Source organism: Fulmarus glacialis, unplaced genomic scaffold (genome assembly GCF_000690835.1).
Source record: "Fulmarus glacialis isolate BGI_N327 unplaced genomic scaffold, ASM69083v1 scaffold3746, whole genome shotgun sequence".
Lineage (NCBI taxonomy): Eukaryota > Metazoa > Chordata > Aves > Procellariiformes > Procellariidae > Fulmarus > Fulmarus glacialis.
The window spans coordinates 1-17132 of NW_009219911.1; the positions used below are offsets into that span (position 1 = coordinate 1).

General features: G+C 48.8%; 1 protein-coding gene across 1 annotated transcript; it reads left to right on the forward strand.

Moving 5' to 3' along the window:
- The first annotated feature begins 1017 nt into the window (after nucleotides 1–1017).
- Nucleotides 1018–15348, forward strand: RAB3IL1 (RAB3A interacting protein (rabin3)-like 1). Its single transcript, XM_009580546.1, has 10 exons — nucleotides 1018–1200; nucleotides 3632–3866; nucleotides 4360–4455; nucleotides 6011–6088; nucleotides 6718–6933; nucleotides 10341–10469; nucleotides 10583–10695; nucleotides 13510–13609; nucleotides 14598–14664; nucleotides 15054–15348. The coding sequence occupies exons 1-10, from the start codon at nucleotides 1187–1189 to the stop codon at nucleotides 15134–15136; spliced, it is 1131 nt and encodes a 376-aa protein (XP_009578841.1). The 5' UTR covers nucleotides 1018–1186; the 3' UTR covers nucleotides 15137–15348.
- Nucleotides 15349–17132: the final 1784 nt, after the last annotated feature.

The following is a 17132-nucleotide window of genomic DNA, read 5'->3' on the forward strand; positions in this document are numbered from 1 at the left end:
CTGAGGGCAAGAGTTTAACCTGGGGAGACCCACAGGCTGTTCGTACGGGAAATAACCCTGTCAGATCAGCACTGCAGGAAACATGTGGGGCCCGCTGGAAAAAGTGCGGATCCTGCACATTTTTTTGCTTTTTCTACAGAAGCCAACTTTAGAAGGTTGTGGGGTGTTGGGGATTTTTTTTTTTTGTGTAAGTTTGCATTTTTTGTGTCGGTGCGGGACCTTTAGGATATGATACATTTTTCCGAGAAAGATACCGCCACCAGTCAGACCAGCGAGAGCAAGAGAGTGGGAGCGTACGTGGTGGTCCTTTGGTCTCTGGGAGGAGGTGTATTTCAAAGCCCCGGCTAGACACTGGAGATTGGGGCTTGGCTGGGCAGAAGCCAGTATAGCCAAGGCTTTCGTGGGGATTCTGTTTGCACGGCATGGAGAATGCGCTATTCCATCGTAGAAGGTGCGATGATTTTTCAGGATAGGTTTTTAGGCTCCTTAGCATTACGGAGTGTGGGTGGGCTGTTCCATTCCTCTGTGTCCTCCAGTTTTCTTCCATAGTGCGTGGAAATACCCTGGAATACCTGTCTCCCAAGACAAACAACTTTCATCTGAGAACTTGAGAGTCATAAAGAAACAAGATTTTTTTTTTTCTTCCTGTTATGTGTGGGTTAGATTGGCTGTCTTAGTAGTTTAGTGGACTGTTGAAATGCCCCTTTTCCTTGCAGCTTCTTTATTTTTTTTGCTAGCTGCTTGGTTTTGAATCTAGCTTTTCCTCTGTGCTCTGGTTTTTTTGTTTGTTTGTTTTTTCCTTCTGATCACAGAAGCTGGAGGTGCTTGGTCTGGCTGGGGCCCTTCTGGTGTGTTTCTTCTCTAGTGCAGGAGAACCTGGAGAGGTGTGCTCTCTGCAACTTACTGTGTCTAATCTCAAAAGTCCACAGCAGTGAGGGCTTCCACTATGCCACCTGAAAAATGGTTTAACTCTTGAACAGACCTCTCTGTTTGGCATGCTCCCCTGGTTCGTGGCAAATCCATCCCAGAGAACCTCCCCTGATCTCTGTGGCAGGGATGAATTGGTCTCATTACGTCCCCACCTTCCTGTAATGGGTTTCATTCCTTCCTTTGGGTCATTCTCTTGCTTGATCCCTCCCCTTCCTTAGTGTTTGGAGCCTTTGGAGACCTCCTCATCCCATTAGCGATGTCACTGTTTAGGTAAGTGATCTGTGTTAGCTAATCTTGACCATTCTAAACCATTTTATTTCTTCTGGGCAGTTCTGCCTTTCCTCTGATTAACCAAATGTGCCAGCAGAGCAGCCTAACTGGATGGAGCAGGCACTCTACACGCTGAACACCATGTAGGTTGCACTTGCGTGCTCTCTCGCACCTCAAACTGTAGATGCCTGCCCAGTCTGGGAGTTCCTGTTGGTTGTGGCTCGTTCAGTCAGGCGTATCCCTCCATGTTTGTGCATACTGCTTTTTATCAAGCAGTCCCAGCATGCTGAATAGCTCAGGATGAATTATCTTTGCTTGGAGGCACTGTCTGTCCTTTTTCCTCTAGCCAAAACTAATTTTATTTTCTTGCTCTTTCCCCAAGGCACCCTTTTATGTTGTTTTCCACACGTCCAAATTTAGTAGTATCACCAGGATGAGCCTCCCTTTTCTAGACCTTCCCAGTGAATGTTCAGTAAAACCAGGTGAAGCCAATGGGACACTAGTTAGTTTCCATCCTTTCCTACCTTCTTAGTCAAAATGCTGTCCATTTGGCGTGGCATGGCAGCGGGGATGATCCTGTGCTCTTCGTCTTCCAAGGGCTCAGCGAGTTTTCCATGTGTGCTTTTCCACATGCTTTCCTGTGGTACCTGAGCTGATTTAGCTGGTAGCTGCTGCTTCTTTCCCTCTTTGGAAGATGACTGGACAACTGTTGCTCATGGACGGCTTGAGGGGGGGCAGAAAGGGAGCAATTTGAGTAGAAAAGGTGGTAGCACCATGCTGTTGCCAGGTGGCTTAGCCTAGGAGAAAAAGGCCTGTCAGTAGTTGGGTCTCATGGTTTGACTGCCTTTTGTGTTTGGGTGAGATGAGGGAGAACGAGGCTCTTTTGAGCTGCACGTGGCTGAGGAGATAAGCTCGGTCTGTGCTCTGTCGTGCAGTATGGGGCTGGAGTCAGAGCGAGGGGGAAGAGTGCGGCCTGACTGCAATACAGGAGGTAGGGCAAATTCAGGAGAGGAGTATACAGAGATTGGGAAAAGAGAAGAAGAGAAAGTGAACCTAACCAAAAGAAGGTGATAGCTTCTCTGCAGGAGAAGGTAGAGGGCAAGAAGCAGTAGCCAGGAGTGTGTGGGAGGAGGGATTGGTGCTGTGGATGAAGAGGATAGCACCACAGCTCAGCTAAGGCTTGTGACCCAGAGATAACTGGCAGCAGGTTAATCTGTAGTGCAGTGTGTGCGTCCTGCTGAGCGGCTGGACATGATAGAAAGCTTCCGTGTGTGCAAGGCTTGATCGCGCTCCCGCTGACTTCAAACAGCAAGTGACCACGTGAGAAGAGTTCAATGCATGAAGAAGGGGTGATGCATGTGCTCTAGGCAACGCTATGATTGCAGTGTCCTATCATGCAGGCACTCAAGCCTAAGTTTTCCTCTCATAAGACCCCAGCAGCTGCAAAGCCTACTAAATTCATCAGCCTCTTCCAGGGTCTGTGTTAGTCTGTTGACAGTTGACAAAGTCCTACGAGCACTGGGGAACAGTGTCCTGGGTGACTTTCTAGTACATCTGTACTTGCCAGCCACTGAAACTAAAAAATGGGGCTTCATCTCAGCTCAATGGGAATATAGTGTTTTAGACAGGGCTTTGGTGGGAAAACAGTAGGTTAAAAATAGATCCTTTCCCTCTGAAGCAGGGTTGGGGGGAGAGGAAGGTTGGGTTTGCAGCGGAGGGAATTAGGGTCTGTATATTGCTGGGGAATGGGAGAGCTGTACTCGTTTTTTCTTGCTACTCTCCTTCAGTTGGGGAAGCAGTGTCTCTGAACTTAGGTCTACTGGGTGTATACCGGAGTCCTAAACAAGCCAGCTGCAGTCTGTTTCTCTCTGCAAGCAGGCGAGAATGGGATTCCTGGAGCGGCTGTCTTTAGTTCTCCTGCTTTATCCCGAGTTAATAGTATCTGGGACATGCTGGTTGAGAAGGGTAAAACCAGGAGTTACTAATAGCATTGCTTTGCCTACTAAGTTTTGTGTGTCCGGAATTATCTCAACTCACTGTTGAGAAACTAGCCCTTCTCAAAAGGAGTGCAGGCTGGGCATCTCAAACTAGACTTGGTGTGATTCTTAAAGATCCCAGGATAGGAGATTTTCCCCCAAAGTCTTTTAGACCATCATCTCGTCTTCTGTTGCTGGTCTGGAAGCAATCCATGCCAGAAGGGTGAAGCACTTTGATAGGGAGGCAGTGCCTGCGTGCAGGGTAAAGGAGCTGGTGCTGCTGCTGCTGGACACAAAGCAGGTCCTCTAAGCCAGCCCTGGCCTCTTCGTACACCATCACCCTCCCTGCCTCACTTCAGTGCTTCTGGCAGGCTGGAGGTGGATGTGTTGCGAGTGTTAGAGGAAGGCTGTGAATTTGCCCCCATGTAAAGTTTCACTGTGCTGGTACCCCACAGCCAGGCCAATTTTGAGGAAGACAGCCAGAAGCAAGCAGCCGTGGGACACTGGAGGACACTAATGCCATCCAAAGGCAGCAAGGAGGAGCCAGAGACTGGGTGCCAGGATGCGGGAGGTGTGGATGAGACCCAGTCTACCGAGCAGCTCAATGTGTCACGTCTACGCAGCTCTTCAGTGGAGATCCGTGAAAAGGGGTCTGAATTCCTGAAGGAAGAGCTGCATAAAGCACAAAAGGTAAGGCCCAGAGTTTGTGAGAACACCTGAGGATGCTGGCACAGATTTGAGCAGTGGGTGGTGCTGAGGGGAGCAGGGTCTGAATGTGGCTGTGCTGCAGTTGGGAGCAGGCAGAAGAGGAGAGAGATTGAGCTGAGGTGGCCCTAAAGTGCTTTGGAGCAGGACATCAGTTGCTAGGTTGACCCAAAGCCTCTGGGCCAACATCCAAATTAGTCCTGGAAACCTGCTGCAGAAAGCAGCTTGAGGCAGGCAGTGCTTACTATGGATCCTCCTTGCTAGTGGCAAATGAGCAATTCCAGCCTGAAAAGCCTGCTACAACTTGTGGAGGGATGCCTTTGGTGACACGGTACAGAGTTTAGCGACAGGAGTCTTGGGCCGGGGATCCGTGCTGTGGTGGGGAGGAAAGGTTGTGATTGACTGGTGGGGTCCAGCAGGCATCAGCACCACTGGGGCCTGCTGTGAGCTCACGTGTCCCTCTCCATTTCCGCAACAGGAGCTGAAGCTGAAGGACAAAGAATGTGAGAGGTTGTCAAAAGTCAGAGAACAACTGGAGCAGGAACTAGAGGAGTTAACAGCTAGCCTATTTGAGGTACCACCCTCTTCCTTTTCCCATAATTTCTTAAGCTAAGCTTACATCCAACTCCTTTAAGACAGGCTTTCCCTGAACTTCCAGCCATCTCCTCCCACAGTTTCCTCCTTTCCCCTGTTGTTCTTTCCCACTTGGAGAAGCGGAGCTGGGTAGTGCTGCAGGCAGAACCTCAGAGCAGGGGCTTGTACTTGCTCCTGGGGAGCATTTGCATGCATTTCTTTCCCCTTCTAGCAGCTGTGGGGTGGCATAAAGAGCACAGTAGTTGTGGGTCTGTACATTTGGTAGCAAAAACAGATGTGGGGATGCTGTAGCTGGAGCTAAGCATAGCTCCCTGTCCCTCTCCCATGCCTGCTCTGTAGTCTGGGCAGCAGTTGCTGTGTAATAGAGATGATTCCCTGGCTCGTGTCAGCCCTTGCTTGGGGTGAGAACAAGCTGGATGTCCTCATACACTCTGCTCCAGTGAGCGTTCAGAAAGCCTGGTAGTTGGTTTTTTTGTTTTTTTTTTTTTTTTGTAAAGTGATTCTTGCCAAGTTCTATCCTGGCAAAATCCCATTTACCAGCAGCTCTAATATCTGGATCTGACTGGGCAGTGAGGAAAGCCAGAGCCCATCTGTACCTTTGAAACACAAGCTGGTGCTGAGTGTGAGGGCCAAGAGAGCATCCCCCTCCTGGAGATTTGGCTGCCTGGGCTCAGGGCAAACTTAGAGGTAACGTAGCTGAGGGCTGTCCCCTTCCTTTGGTGGCCTTAGACAGACTGCTTCCAGACAGCGCGGCGGGGAGGCCTCAGCTGGAGCTCACACTGCTCCCCTCTTCCTGTGGGAGATGCTTTTAAGCCATTTGGCCCCCACCTGAGCTGCGGTTCCTGCTATGTTGCAGCCATGCCCAGAGCAGTGAGGGCTGGCCGCTCCGCGAGGGAAGTGGGAGCAAAGTGCAATAACAAGTCAGGCAAGAGCCGTGACCTCGCCGGTGAGGAGCCAAGACTGAATCAGGGTCTGTGCCACAGACAGCAATCAGGCTCAGAAAACAGTCCAGTGATCAACCAGCAATTCTGCAGTGGCAACGCAGGCCTGAGGTCAAGTCAGGAAGCCAAGCTAGTGGGTCTGAGTCAAGGTCAGAGTCGCAGAGGTATTGGACTGGGCACAGACAGAGCTGCTACGCAGCTGTGATGTAGCATAGGTGGGTGCTAATGGTAAAGCCTCAGCTTTAAAGCAATTCCCAAGGGCAAGGAGGGGCAGGCCCTTGCTTCTAGCTTTCTTCACAGCAGTCCGTATCAGTGAAAGAGATGACCTTGGCCTCAGCCAGCTAAACTCTTTAGTTTAGCCAACTACACTCCTAGGAGGGGGATGTACTCCAGGCTGTGGCACTGAGAGCCTTCTCTGGGAAATTCTGGGGGAAGGCTCTTCACAGCTGACAGAGTAAAACCCTTGGATGTGGCAGTGATGCCTCTCCCCCTGCTGGCTTGCCCAGAGCATGCAATACGGCAGAGCTTTGCCCTGCCCTGGTGGCTTTATGAGTTGGGGCTGCAACAGGCAGACTAAAATTCTCTCTGGTCCAGGAGGCGCACAAGATGGTGAGAGAAGCAAACACTAAACAGGCGGCGTCAGAGAAACAGCTGAGGGAGGCACGGGGGAAGGTGAGAACTGCACTCTCTGTGATTCGATCTGTGCTAGGTTGGTGCCATCCCTGCCCCAGCCTGGCCATGGTGCTGTTTGTTGGCTGGAGGAGAGTAAAGTGCTTGCAGCTCGGTCTCTCTGAGATGCTGCATTTGCTCTCTTCCTTCTCCAGCAGACACTGAGTGAGGGGGAAGAGGCATCCTTGCAGTCTGCTGCTGATTCAGCTCCCCTTTGAGAAATGGATGCCAGGGGAACCACAGAGAAGTGATATGCTGTTTAATTGCCACAGCTGTGGGGATGGATGGGGCAGGGAGCTGGGGAGTTGGAATTTCCTGACAAGGCTGCATCACAGGGCTGCTGAACTGGTTCCTTCTTGAAGGAGAGAGAAATTTCTTCTGGGTTATTGGGTCTAAAAAGAGCCTAGGGCAAAATGTGCTCAGAGTGAGGAGCAGAGGGATGGGTTCCCGAATAGCTGCTGTTTAGCCCTGTTTAAAATTCTGGGTGATGGTGAGCATTTGGGAGAATGGGGAGAAGGCTTCATGACTGGGCTTGTAGCTGGTTCCCTGTGGCTTTAGTGCTTGGTGGGGTGCAGCAAGCTTGAGCTCAGCAGGTCCTGAAGGTGCTGTTGACTCTTGCCTTGTCTCCTCAGATCGACATGCTGCAGGCAGAGGTAACAGCTCTGAAGACGCTGGTGATCACGTCCACACCTTCCTCTCCGAACCGGGAGCTGCACCCTCAGCTCCAGAGCCCTTCTAAAGCTGTCTTCAGGAAGGGCCATGGGCGAAACAAAAGCACCAGCAGCGCAATGGTCTCAGCTGCCAGCCAGAATGTGACTCCAGAGCCAGTCAGTCATGAGTGCAAAGAGGTGGGTGAGGGCCATTCACTGCATCGGCCTTGGAGCCACTGCCGTCACTGTGCTCGGGGAGCTGTGCGGCTTCTGACTTGGGCTTTCTGGAGAGCTCTGTGGTTTCAGTGTTGGGAGAAGCTGTTTGTGCAGTAATGTGGCTTGTTCCCTAAATTTGTGCTGAGGCAGGCTCTGGAGGGTTTCCATTTGTGGAGATTTCCTCTTCTGGGAAGCACACTGAAGGCTGCGTCAGGACAACTGCTAGAGGAAGCAGTTGAGGGATCCCTGGAGGGCATGAACAGACCCAGGAGTTACCAGTGCTGAGAGTGGATATGTCAGGAGTTGCTGAGCAGAAGCCAGTTTTTTGCTGCATCTTGGCAGTTGAGTCCACTACCTGTTCTGGCATGATTTGCTGCTCTTTCTTCTCTTTACCTAGTTTGGCTTGGACGCCAGGACACCTCCGTCAACTTGTAGTCTCTGTAACTTGTTCTGTGTTCTTGGGCATGTCACTTCCTCTTCTTTGTAGAGCATATATTTAATTAATTATATTTAATTCCTTCCTCTCTGGAAGGAACCAGGCAGAGAAGCAGACAAAGCATTTGTGAATATCTTTCAAACAAACCCTGTTTAATTCCCTTTGGTGATCTTTTGATAGTTCCCCACCTGCTGTGACCATGGGTATAAATAACACTTCTTCCTACTAGCCAGATCTTTCCGTCTGGGAACTTTCCACTAGACAGATGTGTACACAGCTGTCCTGGGAGCAAAAAGGAGGCAGTTTATGGCACTTTGTCAGGAAGAATGAGAATGTGGTGGGGGAATATGTCTCCCTAGTGATTTTTCTGGGGAGCTGTGTCATGAAGAATTGTTGAGGGAGCACAAGGGTACCTGGTCACTTGGCTTGTGTGAGAACATATGCAAAAGGGCCACTTGTGAAATTAATGCTCTCACCAAACAGGACTGTATGGACGACACTGGTAACGTCTGCTTTTGGCAGTGGATTCAATGAATGTGCCTTGTCAGCTTCTGCGCAGAGCTCTTGTTGCTAGAGTTTGGATGAAGTGCTTCAGGCAACATTGGCTATAGCCATTGTCCTGAGGCAGCAATAGCAATGAGAAATGAAGGTCTTTAACTCCTTTCACAGGCAGAGAGGAACAAAAGCTATGTCAGAAAGAAAGCCAAAGGGAAAAATCAGTTCAGTAACTGTGAAGGCCTGATCTGCTGGTTTCTCTTGGTCAAGCAGGGAACCGTCCAGATACGTTGGAAGTTGGAATCAAATGCAGTCAGCTAGAAGCTGCTTTGAGGGCCAGGAAGAAAAAGGTTTTAATCTTTTTAAGGTCCTGTGACCTATCCCAATGCTAACCATTCCTCCAGTCAGAACAAAGGAGCTCCAAACTGGGAGCCCAGTTCGGTGAACCACTGACTACCCTGTAGAAATTGCTCTCTGCCTACAGTAAGCAGAGGTAATTTTTGCTTACTGGGTAGTTCATTTTGCTGTTCTTGGCTCAGCCTCAGCAAAGCTCGTGTTGATGGTCTTCAGAGAAATGCTAGCTCTTGTGACTTGCTTGTTAAAGATTTGGACCTGTATTTCTTTGTGTAGGTAACTTCCAAATGGTGCAGATATCCTGGGGCTTAAAATCCCAGGGCTACAGCTTCCAAAGTGATTAATAATTTTATATATCAAGGGTGGGGTAGTTTTTTGTCGACTTGTTAATTTCCATCTCTCAAATTCCTTGGTGGCCAATGTGAGAGGTGATAAAGGGAACCTGGTATTCAGACCGTTGGTGCTTGGTGCTCTATGGAAAAAATGTGGCCCATCTTAAATTGAGCCTAAAAATGACAGAATTTCTGTTCCCTTTTTGCACCTCAAGCTGAAGTCAAAAGGTGTGGCTTGTGGCCCTGTGATGTCTTGAACAGCACGCTTAGTTCCCTGGAAGGGAGGGCTTGAGCCTTTCTTTGTATCTTCTGTTTTGCCTCATGTTTTTTACCTCCCTTTCTTGCTTGTCTCTCTAAACCTTTTCCTTCACTGTCTGTCTCTTCCTCTGCCCTCAAAGTCAGGGTTACCTGCTCTCCTCTCTCTGCTCCTTTGTATCATCCCCGGGAAGGCTATCCACATCACCTATGAGCCAAGCTGGCAGGCCTTGGGGGAAGATGCTTCCTCACCCTTGCGGCAGGTAACCTTTCTGGACAGCGTTGGGGAGGGGTGGGACCCATCTGCCTCTCACGCTTCCAGCCTTTCAGTTCTAGCTTCCTTTTGTGCTAACCTCCTTTTTTTTTTGTTTTGGTTTGGTTTTGTGTTTTTCTCAATTTGTTTTTCCATCGTGTGGCTCTGAAGCTGTCTCCTGCCACCAGGTGAGCAGTCTCCATAGCATAGTGCCAGTGTGCTAGAACCCAGACCTGTTTCAGCCTTGTTCACTTACGTTCTTTGTGTTGCTCAGCAGGGCTTCTTTAGTTTTGTTTTTCCTTTCAGCAGCTTTAACAGGATTTGCTGGCCTTTTAAGGAGATGACTTGTCAGTCAGGTTGGTGGTTCCACTAATGATCCATCTGGGGTTTAAATGTCAGGTCCCAGAGAGTCTTCAGGACTGAAGTATTTTCAGCCAGATAGGGATGGAGGGAGCAACCTTGCTGCTGGCTCAGGGGATGGGAGCAAGCTCTGTCCTGGGTCCCTTTCTGCTCAGCAGTGATAATGCTTGCGGGCCCACCTGTAAAAGGCAATGAGCAGACATTAGAATGGGGAAAGTTGTTCCTACGGTTTGAGTTCCCTTTGAGAGACTTCCTTTCCTACAGTCAGCTTGCCTCTGCAAGCCTATGTGGCTGCCCAGTGTTGCCATTACTTCTGCGACTCCCCAAACACCAGAGTTCTGGGCTTGGAGTGGTCTTTAAAGGGCTGGCATACCCTGTGAGCTTATACTTGGCTCACAGAATGTAGTCCTGTTGATGGATGTTTATTAATAGCTTTTTCCAATTCATCCTTTTCTGTAGCGTTCCTTTCCTTACAGAAGGGTTCTGCCTCCTGTGTCCCGGCTGCCGTTGCCATTGTGCTTTGCCATTCAGCTGCTCTTGTCATTCCTGCCATGGGCTGAGTGGGCAGTTGGTCTGTTCGGTGGTTGTGTGGTGGCTTTCCTGCAGCAGAGGTGCTGCCCTGGCTTGGAGGAAGATGGGATAGAGAGGTGCCTGCAGGTTTCTGGCAGAATAAGCCCAGTATGGCTGTGTCAGTCTGGCACAGAACTGCTGATGGGTGAGAGATGAAAGATCCTTGGAGCAAGCCAGCTTCCCTCAGACACTTCTGTGATGTCTGACCCTTTCTAGATGCCAAAGCAGATGTTTCATAGTTAGGTTACCTGCATAGTAACAGATACCTTCTGATATGGTATCTCTCTCTCCACCCACCTTCCCTCTTCCGGCTCCTCTTGGGTACTTGCTGCAGGTCGACTCCATTTTATTTGCTGAGTTCCAAGCCTGGAAGGAATCTCCAACTTTGGATAAATCCTGCTCCTTCCTGGACAGAATTTATCGAGAAGATGTAGGACCTTGTCTGGACTTCACTAAGCAGGAGGTGAGTGCTGGAAAAGGAGGACAAAAACTGCACAGTCCAGCAGCACCAAAGTTGGACCTTTATGGAGATGACCTTTGTGCATTCGTATCTGAACTCATTTCTCTTTGCCACAGCTGTCGGAGCTGGTGCGAGTGGCTGTGGAGCAGAATACACTCACCATTGAGCCGGTTGCTTCCCAGACACTGCCTGTGGTGAAGGTGTCAGCAGAAGAGAGCGGTGGGCCAAAGTAAGGAACCGTGCTTGTGCTCTCTTGTCCTCTCCTTGCTACTGGTCTTTTTGTACCATCTAGTGGAGTTTGGCCAGGCCTTGCTCAGTCAGTTGAGTTGAACAGTTCAAAGGGCTCAGCTGAGTGTTCTCCTAGCCTATGACCAGTGGTAGTTCAGCTCAACTCTGTGTGTGAGAAGGGGAATTAGCTCAGCTCAGCTATGTACTGTAGTTTTACCATTCTGGGGGATAACCTGGTGATGTGTTAGTGCCCTTGGCTTGGGAGGAGTTTGGTTTTTTTTTTTTCCCTTAAGGTAGCAACTTGTTTAATGTTCTCTGAAGGTGTGTTTGTGCATAACCTAGGGTGAAAGGATTAAGTCAGAGCTACGTTATCTCATGTTCTTGCGTCTTGTGAGGTTTGAGCTCACCTTGCACTCCTGACCTTGCTGATGCACCAGGTGGGTTTGAGCCTGGGTCAGAAGAGATCTCCTCTTGCTGCTTATCGTCTTCCCCACCTGATGCTGTCACCTTGCCATCAGAATTGGGGCTATGGCTGCTCCAGAGCTTGTGTGACTGTGTCTGATGTGACAGACAACTTGAGATTGCCTCAAAGAAGAGGAGCACTAGCAGGAGTGACATGATAATCCAGATGAAGATAGGGGATTTTATTCAGCTACTGAATTTAAGTTCAGTCAGGGCTCTCCCTCTTTGTTCTTCCCTCCCTTACCTTCAAGCAGAGCACCTTCTAAGCGAAAGTGTTCCTGTGACAGTAACTGCTGCTCACATGCAGGTTTCCTACCACTCTCTTCTGCATTTTCTGCCATCTTTAGGTAAATTGTTCCATGAGTATGTGTCAGGCCTGTTCCAAGAACAACCCATCCTGTGTTTATCTTTATCGTTTTCATTTTTATTTTTTTTTCCGTGTCTTCACAGTGGGTTCCGGTCACAAATTGTAACGTAAGTGAAGTATTTGTTTTTTAGTCAGTGATCAAAGATCTCTAATCCATTAACAAGTTACTAACTTAGTGCAATTTAGCAGCTTTGAGGCTAGAGCTGAACTAAGCTAACTTTTTAACTCTGTTTAATTTCCACCCAGACAGGATGGTAAGGAATCTTGCTATTGGCAATAAAAAACCCAAAAGGAATTTGTTCCCCTTTGTTTCCCAGATGCAAAACACTGATTTTTATGGCAACTTTGGACATGCTATGGACCAGAAAGGAGAAAGCTGGGGTCTGTGCCCAAGCTGGGACCTACCAGACCTAATTGTACAGTACTGTACAGACCACAGTGCAACAGTTTGAGGAGTTTAGACAGGCAGGGACTAAGTTGGCCACTATGTGACATTGCCTATATAGCATCAGAGCAAAATGCTGGCCAGGAGGTTCTGAGGACAACTGGCTTTCATGATGGCACGCCCAGTGAAGTGCCCTGAGGTGTGTAGAGTGCTGAAGGGCAGGTGTCCAAGTGCTGTGGTTTAGGTTACTTCTAGTACAGTTGTGATAGCTGGCGTTACACCAGTGGTATCAACCAAGCCAAGAGTGACCAGCAGGAGTCTTTTTTTCCAGTACGCTGCAATGCTCAAATTTAGGACCTCTTAAAGGTATCTCATTTACAAAGGTATCAGTCATCCTGCACCTTCTGAGGATTTGATCTCCGTAAGTTGTGTTAATATTTGAGCAATGATTACTTCTCTTTGCATCTGGACACTTACAGCCCATGCTTCCACTCGTAACTAATAATTGCCTTGTTAGCAGTGGAAAGCAGTGGAATGCTCAGAAGCTCTCTGAAACATCAGGTCCTGCGTGTTGTCATCTTTCATGGCCCACAGAGCAGTTTTTTTGCAGCTGGGGAGTGATGTTCCTCTTCCCACCGTGCAGGCACTAGGTCTCCGGGGAATGTGGTGGTGACTATGCAGCGGAAAATTCTGCTTTACTGCTTTAAGTGGTGATGAAGGAAGGGCAACTGGCTGGTGCTGGGAACCATTCGTCTTGCAAATAACAGAAGGAAATGGCAAGAAAATAGAGGCATGCTGCACCCTTGCTGATTACGTCTTTTGGTGGTCTCCTTGGGAGCTGAGCTGTTTTGAAAAGACTATTTTCTTCACTCACTCTGAAATCTTACAGTTATGAAGCCAAGCTTCTTCCCTGTCTGCACAAGAAGGGATTGGCTTGTTCTTAGGAACTGCAAGCCTTATCCAAAGCCCCCTGAAGTCAGTACAAAGTCACTCCATGTGGTTTCAACTAGAGTAGCTTCGAATCAGGCCCAAATTATTTAATAGGAGCCTAGCATAAATGCTGCAGTGTGGCTTGTTTTGAGTTCTCAGCATAAGCAAATTCTGCTCAAATACTGGATTTACCTGTTTTGAGACCAGGTTTGGCCCCCAGCCAGCATGTTTGCATCCCATCAGGAAAGCTGATACACCTGAGGAGAACTCCTTCAGCGAAAGCCTTGCCTGGAACATGGAGGAGATGTGCAGAGACCAGATAACATTTGTTATACTCTGCTCCAGCCTCACCTCTTCAATATTTTCTGTGGTTTTGTCTTGGGCTGTCTGCCAGGGAAAGGGTATAGCCTTGGTTTGCTTGGGCATGGAATAATTCACGCTTCCTGATATTTAGCCTAAGGTCTTCTAAACTTGCCATTTATGGAATCTTTCGAGGAGCAAAAGGCTCATATCAGCCAAGGTTTTTTTCTTTTTCATGCTGAACGGACACAGCGTCTGGCTTCTGAGCTCCCACTTCCATCTCTTGGGGGTGGTCTTGAGGTTGTTGAATTGCTGTGCTCTGCTGTGCCACTAGATTGCTGAAGGCTGAATTGTTTTTCCTTTGTCTGCAGGAAATGTGCTCTGAGTGGCCTCCCCAGGACCTGCAAGCACCGCATCATGCTGGGGGATTCTGGGAATTACTATTACATTTCACCATCCTGCAGGGCCAGGGTGAGTATTACCTTCCCAGGGTGCCTTGACCCCCCAAAATTGTTCCAAACCCTGAGATGGAGACGCTCTTGGGTCAGCCCTCAAACTGACAGAGACCTGTGGGGCTTGAGTTTGTTCCTGAAGTTGAGGTGGCTCTTGGTTGATGAGTGGGGTGCAGGTCTCCAGCCCTACGTCATGCTCCGGTGCTCTGCCTCATGTTTCTTCAGGCAACCTGTCTTCAATGTGTTCACTTTCTATGGTTTGATTCAGTACAGGGCTTTGATTGTTTTGCTTTATTGTTATTTTTTAATTCTCCTTCGTAGAACACAGTAATTTTCTGGTCTTTAAATGCTGGCTTTTGTTACTGTTCCAATACAGATCAGTGACTCAAACGGTTATGAGAACAAGCTGTCCTTTCTTTGGCGGGAAGGGAAAAGGTGAATGATTTGTTAATGTTGCTCTTGGGGCTCTGATTCAATGGAGCATTTTAGAAGTTTATTCTTTTCTGAGTTGTATATCAGAAGAGCTGATCCCGCAACATGTGACTATTTCTGAGACAAAACTTTGGTTTTGTGCATGCACTTATGTTGACTAATTTCTGTCACTTGCACCAAAGTTCTCTAACGTGTCATAAACACATACACTTTCTGCACAAACCTTTAACCAAAGATTTTCATTCAGTTGGAGAACAGTGCTCTTTGAAGGAAGATTGTAGAGTTTGCTGCCACATTAAGTAGTGATTACTTATGTCTCAAATCTGCAGTAGATTGGAGTTCTTCCACAGTGTGTCTCATGGATAGTGTAATATCTTAGGATGGGATTGCAGATGCCCAGAATTTTGATTTTTTTTTTTTTTTTTAGAACCAGCTTTCTTCCTATCTCTTTCCATCTTGTGGTATGGGGTACTATTTTATAGGTGCTGAACAGGTCTCCTGCTGGGTGCTGTGCAAGCCTATTGACAGGCAAAGCAGTTCTGTAGCTGACTCCTTTTTTTTCCTCTCTCCCTCAGATCACAGCGGTGTGCAACTTTTTCACATACATTCGCTATATCCAGCAGGGCTTGGTGAGGCAGGATGGTAAGAGGGGATAGTAGCTGGCTGTGGTGGGGATGCCTTCTATGGGCCATTGGGAGGAATTAAGAGGTCCTATTCAGCATGACAGGAGCGGGGCCAGCTTGGGGTACCCTGAACTCCCTGTGTCTTTGAGAAACAGTTAAATGACAAAAGAAAGGCATGAGCGGGAGGAATAGATGCACCTATTCCTTGCTTATTGACTTGTTGGGAGCTTTGCCCTGGGGTGGAGCTGGTAAGGGGTGATGTGATGGGCCTGTCCTGCTTCCCTCACTTTGGGGATGAGCCTGGCTGGGCTGCACTGAGAGCACAGCATAACATGAAGTGGTGTCCAGGTGCTTACTGATTTTTGATGTTTTTTTCCTTCTCTTCCCCACACCCATTTTGCTTTGCAGTGGATCTGATGTACTGGGAGGTCATGCGGCTCCGGAGGGAGATGTCTCTGGCCAAACTTGGGTTTTATCCCAGTGAGATGTAAGCAGAGCATGGAAGGAAACTGCTCCTGTATGAACAGCATGTCAAACATAGTCGGCCGAACAGATGAATGCAGTGCCTCTCCTGCAAAGGGCCTTACTCCCTCCCCACCTTCCCTCCGCCTGAAGCTGATCAAGGAACAAGAAGCACAAGTTCCACCTTCAGCTGTCCCACTTCTCCAACTGTGACTGGAATGCAGCTGTCAAGCTACCCCCTCAGAGCTGGGCTGGCCCTGGCTGCTCTGGGGTGGCCATCTACAGACTGTCCTCTTTGGAGTCTCCTATATGCAGTGTATATCCATTTTTTTTTTAAACTTTTGTTTTTATATGCAGTCTGCTTTGGCATAGTCTGAGGCCAGCCCTGTGCAAGGGAAGTCCTGGACCTTCTTTGTAAGCAAATCTTTCAGGACAGATGCTGGCTGTCTGTCCATCTTTTCCACTCATACTTTGGGGTGGAGGGTGCTGCATCCAGCCATACACCTAGGTCCTGCTGACCACTTACTCCCCTAACGGCCCTGTAAATGCCAGCAGCACGCAATAATCTTATGGAGAGCCATGAACAGCCTGTTTCCAAGGTCTTCCCTGCTCCTTTTAAAGGAGCCTGCAAGAGAAGCTTTCTGCCAACTGAGTCACAAAGGGGGATTTATGTTTGTGCTTGCGATTTGGCACTGGGTAATCCAGGCTGGGGGAACAGCCGGAGCAGAGGCCAGAGATGTGCACCTGGGGCCTTCAGCAGAAGAAAACGAGCAGGGAAATTGCGTAACTCACCACTGGCTGCAGCTTGGCTGCAGTCTGCAGGATGTTTTCTCCTGGTCTAGAGGATCTGCTGCAGTTGTCACAGGCAGATGCGGACCTTCACGGGTGGTGCCCTGTGACAATCCTTGGTGCAGAAGTCCCCTATGGGGCTCTTAGATACAAAACTCACCCGCAGACAGATGCCTTAGAGCTGTTCCTGCTCTCAGGGTAGCTTTGGCCAGTACTGGCCCCACTGTTTAGATAGAAACCATGGTCCCAGGCTGGGTTCTTTATGTCTCCAGAAGGAGCATGCCCAGGCTGGCTACAGTCTTGAGGCCTGGAGATGTCCTCCCTAGTATTGCATCAGACCTAGAGATGCATGTCCACTGGGAAACCTGGCTTCTTCTGGGCTGCCATGCCCGGTGAGGAGATTTGAGACATCTTTGTGTGCCCATGAGGGATGTGGCTGCAGTTCCTGTATGCCTCAAATGTGCTTGGGAAGGATATCGCTAAAGCTGTTGTAAAGCGTAGGTCCTTTATATCTTGAGCTCAGGCCCAGGTTTGTCTGTACAGAACTGTGTTAAAGCCATGACAGTGTTTTGTAGCCAATTTAGCCTTTTTTTCAGTGACTCTGGAATCAGCTCAGCCACCACCCACCCTGGGGGTTTCATCTCACATGGCATTTCTTGACTGGCATGTCACCCTGTCCCTCTGCCATCATCCTAACTCCCATCTTAGCAAGTTGGTGTCCAGAACTAGATCACCATCCTCAGCTCCATTAAGTTTCATCCTCTCCTGAGAGACGCTACAGTAGGAGCTCTGTATCTTCAGTGGAAGAAAACTAACTGAGCTGCTGTGTTTTTGTCCAGGGGAGGGAGGAATAGACAGGGAGGCAAAAGTTTTTGTTTGGAACCTAATACAAGGACAGCTTCACAGCAGATCTGAGGTGACCTTCCTGTAGAAGACCCCCATGAGCACAAGCTTTCCTGTCACTGAGCACACTCACAGTATGCTGCTGAGTTGCTCCTCAGGGGACTCCTTTCCTTATAGCTATAATGGCATATGGTATTGTTTGCCGAGGTTTAGTAGCTATGTGAAACTTGAGCCGTCATCCCCAGAGCTGGGAGAACACATTCCTGACAGTACATACTAGCTTTGAATCCACCTCCTTCAGCTCAGAAAGGGCTGACCTCCGAGTCCGAGTTGTTAACACCCCAGTTCTGCTTTTGCTTCCCACAGCTGAGTGCCCCAACTCATGCTGCTCAC